Genomic DNA, 12,299 nt, shown 5'->3' on the forward strand with positions numbered 1-12,299 from the left:
CTCTCGTTACCTCTCGCCTTGACTACTGCAACCTACTCCTCACTGGTCTCCCACTTAGCCACCTATCCCCCCTTCAGTCCGTTCAGAACTCTGCTGCACGTCTTATCTTCCGCCTGAACCGATACACTCATATCACCCCTCTCCTCAAGTCACTTCATTGGCTTCCGATCAGGTACCGCATTCAATTCAAGCTTCTGCTACTAACCTACAAATGTACTCGATCTGCAGCCCCTCCTTACCTCTCAACCCTCATCTCCCCTTACGTTCCTACCCGTAACCTCCGCTCTCGACAAATCCCTCCTTTCAGTACCCTTCTCCACCACCGCCAACTCCAGGCTCCGCCCTTTCTGCCTCGCCTCACCCCACACGTGGAACAAACTCCCCGAGCCCATACGTCAGGCCCCCTCCCTGCCCATCTTCAAATCTCTGCTTAAAGCCCACCTCTTCAATGTCGCCTTCGGCACCTAACCTCTACACCTCTACCCAGGAAATCTAGACTGCCCAACTTGACATTTCGTTCTTTAGATTGTAAACTCATTTGAGCAGGGACCGTCCTTCTTTGTTTATTTTGTACAGTGCTGCGTAACCCTAGTAGCGCTCTAGAAATGTTAAGTAGTAGTAGTAGTTAGTCGGTGCGAAGTAGTGGATCAGGTAGCAGTTGTCACCGTACATGGTGTTTCCTGCATATCTCTTGTTCTCTACAAGTTGTCCAGATATGAGAGAGGTCCACACATGTTTTCCCATCTGGTTAGTGAGTTGTGTAAGGTTGTTGTGTTTATTCTGAGTTTCTCCTTTCTGATTGTCTATGTAAATACTAAGGGGCTGGACTGAATACCAATAGAGATATGTCTCAGCGCAGTTTTCAGTTCTCTATTTCCATGTGCTGGTTGATGGACACAACTATCCCACAGGTTCTGGAATAGTGGGAAGCACTAATGGAAAGAAAATGATCAAGTAAGACCTAATTTCTCCGTCGCCACCTGCCTCCTTCCCTCCTTGAGCTCTGCCTTCACAAACTGGACTGACTGAACTGGTCACACCTGGGTATACGGGGTTGCTTTTATACAAAGAGCCTATGTCCTCCGGGGGCCCCCTCTCCTCACTCCACCCCTTTGGATGCTGTGCACTCAGAGGGGCATAATCGAACAGAAACGCCTATCTCCATGGGCGTTTATCTCCGAGAACGGGTCCGTGAAGGGGCGGAGTGAACCGTATGTTCCAAAACAAATAGACGCCCATGTTTTATTCGCCAAGGTGTGAGCTGGGCGTTTTTGCTTTTCACCGATAATGGAAAATGAAAGCGCCCAGCTCAAAAACGAATAACTCCAAGGCATTTGTTCGTGGGAGGGGCCAGGATTCATAGTGCACTGGTCCCCCTCACATGCCAGGACACCAACCGGGCACCCTAGGGGGCACTTTTACAAAAACAAAAAAAAAGGTAAAAGAGCTCCCAGGTGCATAGCACCCTTCCATTGTGTGTTGAGCCCCCCAAATCCCCCTCAAAACCCACTGCCCACAAATCTACACCATTACTATAGCCCTAAGGGGTGAAGGGGGGCACCTACATGTGGGTACAGTGGGTTTGGGGGGGTTGGACGACTAATAAGCATTAAGCAGCACAATTGTAACAGGTAGGGGGGGATGGGCCTGGGTCCACCTGCCTGAAGTCCACTGCATCCCCTAACAACTGCTCCAGGGACCTGCATACTGCTGCCAGGGAGGTGGGTATGACATTTGAGGGTGAAAATAAAAAGTTGTGAAACATCATTTTTTTGTGGTGGGAGGGGGTTAGTGACCACTGGGGGAGTCAGGGGAGGTCATCCCCGACTCCCTCTGGGGGTCATCTGGTCATTTAGGGCACTTTTGGGGGCCTTATTCGTGAAAAAACAGGGTCCAGGAAAAGTGCCCTAAATTCTAGCTACAAACGCATCCATTATCGGCGAAAGGCGCCCATCTCTGTTCGGGTGATAACCACGCCCCAGTTCCGCCTTCACCACGCCTCCGACACGCCCCCGTCAACTTTGTCCGCATCCGCGACGGAGTGCAGTTGAAAGCGTCCAAAGTTCGGCTTTCGATTATACCGCTTTGTTTTTGTGAGAAAAACGCCCATCTCCCGATTTAGGTCGGAACTTGGGCGTTTTTCTCGTTCGATTATAAGCAGGTCAGTGACCTAGGGCAATGCTTCTTCATCCATCCTCAGAGCATACCCTTCCAGTCAGGTTTTCAGGATAGCAATAAAGAAAATGCATGGGATAAATGTGCATACTAAGGAGGCAGGAGCATGCAAATCTGTCTTATGCATATTCATTGTGGATATCTTGAAAGACTTCCTGGCTGGGGTGTTCCCCGAGTACTTGGTTGAGAACCAGTGACCTAGGGAGTTGCAGTTGGTAGTTCTACTGGGTTCAGCCTGGGATAGGCAAGGAGGATCCTTAGTGCTGGGAAGGGAGAGTAAAATCTGGGATGTGCAGTGCCACACTTGCATACCCCGCCACTACTGGATACTTGTTAGAATAGGGATAAAGTGTTTAGAGGCAGGTACGGGAACAAGGAAAAGAATCCCAAAGAGAAAATAAACCAAACTGAGCCAAACTGGAATCCAGTTAGTGCTGTAGTAGTGTGGATATGTGGTGGAAAATACTAAATGGGCCTTTCGACTTTTGTCTTATGCACTTTCCCTGTAGAGAAAGGCGTGGAGCAGATGCAAGAGTTTGACTTGAGCCCTTTAATTTTAAAATATTTGAGTCATGCCGGTGCAGTTAATATATAACGTTGATACTGTAGCATCAGCTCTTGCTCTTGAGAGATGGGTTTTTTATTCTATTGCACTCATTTTTTTTTTGTCAGTGTTTTTACACGATCACATTGTGTTTTGTCTCCTTATTAAGAGAGCCACCGTTTCCAGCCTACCTCACCACTCAGGGACCGCGGCGACTGCCTGGGAACCAGGCGCCGTAGGTCCAGATCTGCCAGTGTCCGGTTTGTTGACAGCAGCAATAATCCCGATCAGGTATGCAAATCACCACTTTGTTGAAAGTTTTTTCATTGAAAAATAGTAATCTTTAAAGTGGTATTAGTTTTACAGCTCGCAGCTGTTCAGTTGAGCCTTTATGTCTGATCCAGTCCCGGGATTTACCACAGTGCACATACCTACTAGCACCTCCTGTATGTCCTAAATTGGAACTACAAGTCTGTACGAACAAGGGGTAATTTTATAAAGCATTTTGTGTGTATGAAGCATTGTTGTACATGCAGAAAAGGGCTCTTTGTGAAACTGTATGGCTGAATATGCATATGTGAAAGGCAGTTCTGCAATCTAGGCACAAAGAGTTATATGCCCAGTGCACAAGTAAATGGGTAAGATATTCAGCCACTATTGATAAACCCAGAAATTCAGTGCTGGGCCATGTTCTGGCACTGGCATTGAATTTCCGGGTTTCCAGAACCGACTAACGGAGAGCTGGTTAAGTCTAATATTCAGCTCTTACTTGGCTATGGGTCACCTCATAAAGATACGACTGACTTTGACATGGTCCTATTTATATGATTAACCTGGCTGGTTAAGGGCTGAATTCCACCCCCATATGCCCCCCAAATATCTGGATTTTTAGTTTGGCCCTAATCTGTTTAAGTGAGCATAGGTTCAATTTATGTTATATACCGCATATTTTCCAAGGAAAATTAAGCGGTTTACAATTCTAAAAATATATTGGCAAGGGAAAACATAACAAACTGGAACAGTACAAAACATGTGAAGAAAATAGGAAAGGAAAAGTTACAAATTAAAAACAAAGGATAACAAAGGAGGGACAGTAAAATAGTAGGCTGGGGACAATCTCAGCCATTTATCAGTGTCTAGGAAGCATCAGTCTGTCTGTATCTGCGTATTGAATCCCTTACGTTCAGCCTCTCTGTATATAGTAACATAGTAAATGACGGCAGATAAAGACCTGAACAGTCCATCCAGTCTGCCCAACAAGATACACACATTTTACATGGTATGTGATACTTTATACCTGAGTTTGATTTGTCCTTGCCATTCTCAGGGCACAGACCAAGAAGTCTGCCCAGCACTGTTCTTGTACTAAAAGTTCTGAAGATTCTAGAATCCTAAAGAGTTACAAGATTCCGGAATCCCAATTAGCAGCAACATTCCATGTAGAACCCCAAAGAATAACATAGTAAAGACGGCAGATAAAGACCTGAACGGTCCATCCAGTCTGCCCAACAAGATAAACTCATTTTACATGGTATGTGATACTTTATATGTATACCCGAGTTTGATTTGTCCTTGCCATTCTCAGGGCACAGACCGTAGAAGTCTGTCCAGTACTGTTCTTGTACTAAGTTCTGAAGCTAACATCGAAGCCCCTTAAAATTTACACTCCAGCCCATCCCTATCTATTCAGTCACAATCAGGGCACAGACCGTAGAAGTCCGCCCTGCACCGCGCATTGAATCCCTTACATTCAGCCTCCCTGTATGTGTGCACTGAATCCCTCACAGGTACAAAACAAAAAGGCACACAACCGCTTACAAAACAGTATATAAAAACCAACAAAGCAGTGGAATCAAATGCATTTATTGGAACAATACCCGAAGTGGCCACGTTTCGCCCTCAGGCTGCGTCGTGGGTACAAACTATCAAAAGTGTATATAAATATATCATATACACAAATAGTGGGATGAGAACCATTATTCCAAAAATCTAGTTCCACTTATCTGCTACTTCCAACTGAACGTTAATGCATATCAGTTCAGTTGGAAGTAGCAGATAAGTGGAGCTAGATTTTTGGAATAACGGTTGTCATCCCACTTTTGATAGTTTGTACCCCTGACGCAGCCTGAGGGCGAAACGTGGCCACGTCGGGTATTGTTCCAATAAATGCATTTGATTCCACTGCTTTGTTGGGTTTTTTTATATATTTTATGCACTGAATCCCTTACGTTCAGCCTCTCTGTACGTGTGCACTGAACCCCTTGCTGATTTCGACTTTGTCTTTTGTAGCTGCACTCGTTGCACCAGTCCCTTCGAGACCTGAGCAGTGACCAGCTTCGGCTGGGAGATGACATCAACAGAGAGGTTGCCAGAAGAAATCGGTATACTTGTACTTCTTTTTCATGGGGGAGGTCTGAAGGGGGGGTGTGTTAGAGAGGAAAAATAAAGTCGACGTTTGTGAACCTTCATGGAAGCAAACAGAATAGGACCATTTGCCTGTCCTCTGGTTACACACATCCACGCCGGGAAGCATGTGTAAGGGACAGTATCTGGTTAGGTCCCAGAGGCAGAAATGCATTCAGGTAGATCCACTTGCTCACAGCTTCTGATCCACTTTGATATCGCGCTTAGCGAATGTGGAGAAGTCTTTGAGCCAGGAGGACCCACGTAGCTAGACGCAAGCTGTACATGTTGCTTCCTGGACTCTGTTATGGTAGATCAAGCTGTCACCCCAGAACAGTACTGAATAATTGTTACTGAGGGTTTGTATTTGAAAGAGTAATTTTGTAGTGCACCTTCTAACTTGTGTTGCAAGTATGCATGAAATATGCATCAGTTTTCAAAACAATATATGCATACTAGTAAAAGAGGCCCGTTTCTGACAGAAATGAAACGGGCGCTAGCAAAGTTCCACGCCCCCCTCCCTCCCTCCTTCCCTCTGTCTCTCTCCTCCGAGTTCCAGCCCCCCTCCCCTTTGAGTTCCAGGACCCTCTCCTCCAAGTTCCAGACCCCCGCGCCTCCCTCCCTCTCTCTCTCCCCTCCGATTGCAAGCACGACCTGTCCTCCGCTTGGTCCTCGCCTTCCTAAGTGCCGGCAGTATTTTAAAAATTCTTACCTCGGGGTCCGGCGTCAGCATTGAAGGCGAGCGGTGCTTCAGACTGCCTTCTCATCTGTCTCAGCTCTGCCTCTGGTCCTGCCCTCATTTCCTGTTTCTGGAAGGCCGGGACCAGAGGCAGAGCTGAGACAGGTGGGAAGGCAGTGTGAAGCGCCGCTCGCCTTCACTGCAGACGCCGGACTCCGAGGTAAGAATTTTTAAATTACAGCTGGCACGCAGAAAGGAGAAGGTCTGCCGGAGGACAGGTTGTGCTTGCACTCGGAGAGAGAGAGAGAGAGGGAGGCGCAGGGGCGTGGAACTCGGAGGAGAGGGGTGGCTGCAACTGAAAGGGGAGGGGTGGCTGCAACTGGAAGGGGAGGGGGGTGTCCTGCAACTGGAAGGGGAGGGGGGTCCTGCAACTCGAAGGGGAGGGGGCCTGTAACTTGGAGGAGAGGGAGGGAGGTAGGGGGCCATGGAACTCGGAGGAGAGGGGGCCTGGAACTCGGAGGGAGGATGGGGGGAGGGAGGGGGCGATTCTCTACTCACCTCCAACATTCTGTGGCTGGCTGGTGCTGGCTTCCCTTCCCTCTCACTGATCTGCCCTCTGACGTCATCGCCAGGGTGGACCAATGGGAAGTGTGTTACGAACCCAGGCATCCAGACGGAGGTGCAAATTATTATATAGGATTATTATATAGGATATTGGGGGGGTAGTTTCATAACGCTTTTTCTTTATATAAAGCCCCTTTTTACATGTGGAAAAGACCTTTGTAAGGGATACTGTTGGATAGTATGTTATCATTTGGTAAACATACTGCTTTTCTTGCTAGAATAATCTTTTTCTGTCAAATGCGATTACACTGGAGTCGTAATTGTTTTGAATACATTCAATTTTAAACTCTTAACTCAAGCTTTAGTTTTAAGCCAGTTAGACTATTGCAACTCATTATATGCGGGCTGTAATTCGTTCCTTTTGAAGAGATGGAGATGTTGCAGAACACGGTGACTAGATTGGTTTATTCGGCAGGGAAACATGAGAGTGCAGCCCCTCTTTTGATCAGAGCTCACTGGTTGCTGGTTCGAGCTAAGACCACATTTAAGTTATATACCTTATTACTTAAGATATTTTATGGTTTAGCACCATGTTATATGCTTTCCCTTGTAATTTAATCCCACTATTGCAATGTGCACGAAACTAAGAAACCCGTTTATATTACATTTTCCTTCTCTTAAAGGTTGTCTGTTACCCAGATTATTTTCAGATCATCTTTCACTTATCTTACTTATTTATTACATTTTCCCACCTCTTTGCAGGCACAGTGTGTTGTATTAGTAGATGATAGATTGGGAGATATCAGTTAGTATTACATGGAAGGCAGCACGATCGAAAATTGAACAGGTAGATATAGGTAGAAAGTATTACTGATAATAGGTATGGTGGAGATGTGATAGAAAGTAGCGTAATCGAATTTCAGATAAGTAGAGATAGTAAGGTTGCGATGTACTACATTTCTAGTTGCTACTCTTATTGGTATGCCTTGTCGAATAGGTGGGTCTTCAGGGATTTGCGAAAATTAATTAGTTCGTAAGTAGTTTTTAAGCTGCGCGGCAATGCGTTCCACAACTCTAGCTAGTTGGTGGAATGGATTGCCCAAAAGATCTTAGATACTTGCTTACTTGTTTAAGTTTTAAGAAACGTGTGAAAACTTGGCTTTTTCAAAAGTACTTAAATTAATCTCCTATTGTTTTTATCTAATGATGTAATTCTCTGGGCTACGCCCAGTTTTCTTCCTCTGTAATCCGCGATGAGCCAACCAGGTAGACGCGGAATACAAGTAACTGTGTAATGTATGCAATGCATGGTGTTGTATAGACCACTGCATACAAGATGGCACTCATTTATATGCACACTGCCGGGGGAGGGGGGAGTTTGCAGCTGCAGCCCTGCTCCACCCGGTGTACATGTGTACAAATACATGCATAGAGTGCATGCACATGTTTACAGATGTAAGTGTGTGAATCAGCATTTGCACACTTTTCTGGCTTGATCTGGTATTATTATGTATTACATTTGTACCCCGCGCTTTCCCACACACAGCGGGTTCAATGCGGCTTACATAGTAAATAGAATTACAAAGTATGGTAAGGAGAATATTATAAATTGTAATAAACATAGTAATAGTAAGGTTTTAAGAATATGTGAATTGAACATGGAAAGGTAAACAAGGTACGATAGACAAAAGGAAAGAGATTGGGAGGGGTATGGTGTAGGGAAGATGGAGAAGAGAAGACTGGGGAAGAAGGAGTTTGGGAGACATGGTTTAAGGTATAATCGTCTTCAGAGCAGGAGATGTGTGGGTGGGCTAAAAGGTTAGGTTGGGTCATTAGGGTAAGCTTGCTTGAAGAGATGTGTCTTCAACATTTTCCTGAAGGGTAGATAATCGTTAATTGTTCGGATGGATCTTGGTAGAGCGTTACAAAGCTGGCTGCCCAAAAATGAGAAACTGGATGCATAGGAGGTTTTGTATTTAATTCCTTTGCAGTTAGGAAGGTGTAAATTGAGGTAAGTACGTGAGAACTTTGATCTGTTTCTGATTGGGAGGTCGATTAGGTCATTCATGTAACTAGGTGACTCTCCGTATATGATCTTATGAATCATTGTATGGACTTTAAAGTTTATTCTTTCTTTGATAGGGAGCCAATGAAGCTTCTCTCGAAGAGGTGATGCGCTTTCAAATCTTGATTTGATTTGGTAGACTCTCGCCGATATAAAATAGGCACCTTTTTGGACTTATGACATAGGTGACCTGTTATAATATGAATCCCATATTGCCCTGTTGAAAATTACCTCACCAAAACCACACACACATATACATCTGTGTGCAAAGTATGCACTTTAGTCCATAAAATCATTCACGGGGAAGCCCCTGCATACATGTCTGATTTAATAGACCTACCACCCAGAAACGCAAAAAGATCCTCCCGAACCTTCCTCAATCTCCATTTCCCCAAGTGCAAAGGAATAAAATACAAAGCATTGCACGGATCGACCTTCGCATACAAGAGCACACAAGTCTGGAATACACTACCACGCAATCTGAAAACGATCTATAAACTGACCGACTTCCGCAAACTACTGAAAACCTATCTGTTTGAGAAAATCTACGGCAAGAATCAAAACACATGAAGTCCATACAAACCAATAGATACGCACCAAAACACTCCATCCTGAAGTCTCTTCTCCCGTATCCTCACCACCCTTAAAACCCTACCCAAAAATAAGAATGTTAAACCTTGATGTTACCTTGATATTATTTGTCCCCCTCTCGACTCACCATTGTTATCTTCTGATGTTCTATTCCCAAATGATATCCTGTATTTACTCTGTTTCTATAACTCATCACAATGTAATCCATAATCGTACTGTAACCAATTGTACTTCCATCATTCTCAAAGTATTGTAAGCCACACTGAGCCCGCAAATAGGTGGGAAAATGTGGGATACAAATGCGAATAAATAAGTAAATCTGCTATTTGGTCGGCATTAAAATGTTTCAGAAGATGTATGTCAGACATTTGAGAATCTCTGCTTCAGGTTCATGCTTGGAAACGCCTGCACTTTTTGTAGAAAAGGTACATGTGAAATGGTATTTATATGTATACTTTACCTGTGTATTCCCCAGACAGTTTTATAACAATTGATTTTTGTACATAACTGGCTTTTAAAAATATCCCCACTGGAGGTAGAACAAGATGCCTGTAAAAAATGTCCGAAAAGATGCTTATGTAGCTTTATAAAATATAATCTCCCAAAACTGACTGGTAATGCACAAATGCTCCAAATATCCCAGTGTAATCTGACGGGACCCTCATGTTTTATAAAGTATCCACCCGATATTCCGAAATATTTAACCGGCCAGGAACGGCACCTGGCCGGTGAAATACTCTCAAAGCTAGCTGTCTGCCGATATTCAGTGGGAGATAACTGGCTATCTCCTGCTGAATATCCTGGTCACCGGCTATGTTGTGTGACATAGCCGGTTACCACTGATTTTCAGCGGCTGACCGGTTACGTCTAGCTGCCAGATAGACCTGCATATATAGCAGGCCTATCTTTGGCCGCCAGAACCTAGCCGCTCAGCCGGTGATATCGGCTTAATTTTGCTATGTTTGCCTCTCATCCCCAGGGAGCTACAGGGAGTGATCAAGGTCCCACTCCCATCTCTAACTTCATCTTCTAATTGCATTTGTCTTATGTGATGTTTCCAAACTCTCCCCCCTGACCTTTTTTATACTAAGGCCTTTGGGGGGGGACACTAAAAAAAAATAGAAGAAGAAGATAAAAGAGGAATCATGTAAAAGGCTACTAGAGGGGAAGAAGTAAGCACTTGCAGAAACGCTGCAGAATGGCCCTGTGGTTTGATTTGGGCCATTCGGTCTGGGAAGCCAGGAGGTGTGAGTGCTGTGGAGTGTGGTGGTTTTGTGGGCAGAAGGGAGCTCCTGCAGGCTGATGCCAGTGAGGTGGTTGTGAAGAGTGTCGGAAGCAGCACTTAGAACCGGCTAATATTTCACATTTCTTTGATATACGACCCAATCAATCAACGTATGAGCGTGATTTCTATGATCGCAGCAGTCAGTGTATATGAGGCAAGCATGCGGTTTAATTACTCATTGAGTTTGTTTTAAATTTATTTCTTAGTAGCTTTGTTGCGGTCTCCCTAGTCCTAGTATTTTTGGAAAGGGTAAACAAGCAATTCACATCTACCTGTTCCACTCCACTCAGGATTTTATAGACTTCTATCATATCTGTCCTTAGCTGTCTCTTCTCCAAGCTGAAGAGCCCTAGCCGCTTTAGCCTTTCCTCATAGGGAAGTCGTCCCATCCCCTTTATCATTTTTGTCGCCCTTCTCTGTACCTTTTCTAATTCTACTGTATGTTTTTTTTGAGATCTGGTGACCAGAAAGTGGCGGTGCTGGTATATTTTCAGGTGTGTCCTGATGTCCTTTGCTTTTTCAAAGGGGGGGGGAGGGGGAATTACACTTTAGATCTCTGGTGCAGACGATCTTTCCAAGTTGAAATCTTAATCAGGTTCTTTGGGCACCAGGTGCATACCCATTTCAACCTCTGAAGGTGAACATTGTTGAAGGACCTTACTCTACTTTCAGTGTTCTTAATGACAGTTTGCTCATCAAAGCAGATTTCTTTTTTTTTTTTTTTAATTTTTTAAAAATTTTATTTTATGTATAACAACTTAATTTTACAAGCACTGAGATAACTTGCCATAAATACGGAGAAAATAACACACAAGAATTATTTCAATCAGGAAATTCTATGCTCTTCCTAAGTATTTGATGTCCCCATGCATACTTCCTACCCACCCCCATCCTCCCACCCTGTCAGACTGTCATAGCAATGCTTGAATGTTTTTCACTTATATACACTGTCAGCTAGCACATTTGCTTATTTCCGATCTGACGAAGAAGGGCAACCTTCGAAAGCTAATCAAGAAATGTATTAAGTTATGTCCAATAAAAAAGGTATCATCTTATTTTCTTTTCCATGTTTTATTTTGTTTGATTTCTATAGATTCTACATGGAATGTTGCTATTCCACTAGCAACATTCCATGTAGAAGTCGGCCCTTGTAGATCACCAATGTGGCCGCGCAGGCTTCTGCTTCTGTGAGTCTGACGTCCTGCACGTACGTGCAGGACGTCAGACTCACAGAAACAGAAGCCTGCGCAGCCTTCTACATGGAATGTTGCTAGTGGAATAGCAACATTCCATGTAGAATCTCCAATAGTAGCAACATTCCATGTAGAATCTCCAATGGTATCTATTTTACTGTCATAGTAATGCTTGAATGTTTTCACTTATATACACTGTCAGCTAGCACATTTGCTTATTTCCGATCTGACGAAGAAGGGCGACCTTCGAAAGCTAATCAAGAAATGTATTAAGTTATGTCCAATAAAAAAGGTATCATCTTATTTTCTTTTCCATGTTTCATTTTGTTTGATTTCTATAGATTCTACATGGAATGTTGCTATTCCCCTAGCAACATTCCATGTAGAAGTCGGCCCTTGTAGATCACCAATGTGGCCGCGCAGGCTTCTGCTTCTGTGAGTCTGACGTCCTGCACGTACGTGCAGGACGTCAGACTCACAGAAACAGAAGCCTGTGCAGCCTTCTACATGGAATGTTGCTAGTGGAATAGCAACATTCCATGTAGAATCTCCAATAGTAGCAACATTCCATGTAGAATCTCCAATGGTATCTATTTTACTGTCATAGTAATGCTTGAATGTTTTCACTTATATACACTGTCAGCCAGCACATTTGCTTATTTCCGATCTGACGAAGAAGGGCGACCTTCGAAAGCTAATCAAGAAATGTATTAAGTTATGTCCAATAAAAAAGGTATCATCTTATTTTCTTTTCCATGTTTCATTTTGTTTGATTTCTATAGATTCTACATGGAATGTTG

General features: G+C 44.0%; 1 protein-coding gene across 1 annotated transcript in view; it reads left to right on the forward strand.

The window, feature by feature from the left end:
• CEP128 (centrosomal protein 128) overlaps nt 1-12,299 on the forward strand; it is a 524,271-nt gene that overhangs the window by 34,378 nt on the left and 477,594 nt on the right. Inside the window, exons 5-6 of the mRNA XM_030215382.1 lie at nt 2,889-3,010; nt 5,009-5,100. Coding sequence (XP_030071242.1) covers nt 2,889-3,010; nt 5,009-5,100 — 214 coding nt within the window. The remainder of the gene's footprint in view (nt 1-2,888; nt 3,011-5,008; nt 5,101-12,299) is intronic.

This window comes from Microcaecilia unicolor, chromosome 9 (genome assembly GCF_901765095.1).
Source record: "Microcaecilia unicolor chromosome 9, aMicUni1.1, whole genome shotgun sequence".
In the NCBI taxonomy this organism is placed as follows: Eukaryota; Metazoa; Chordata; class Amphibia; order Gymnophiona; family Siphonopidae; genus Microcaecilia; species Microcaecilia unicolor.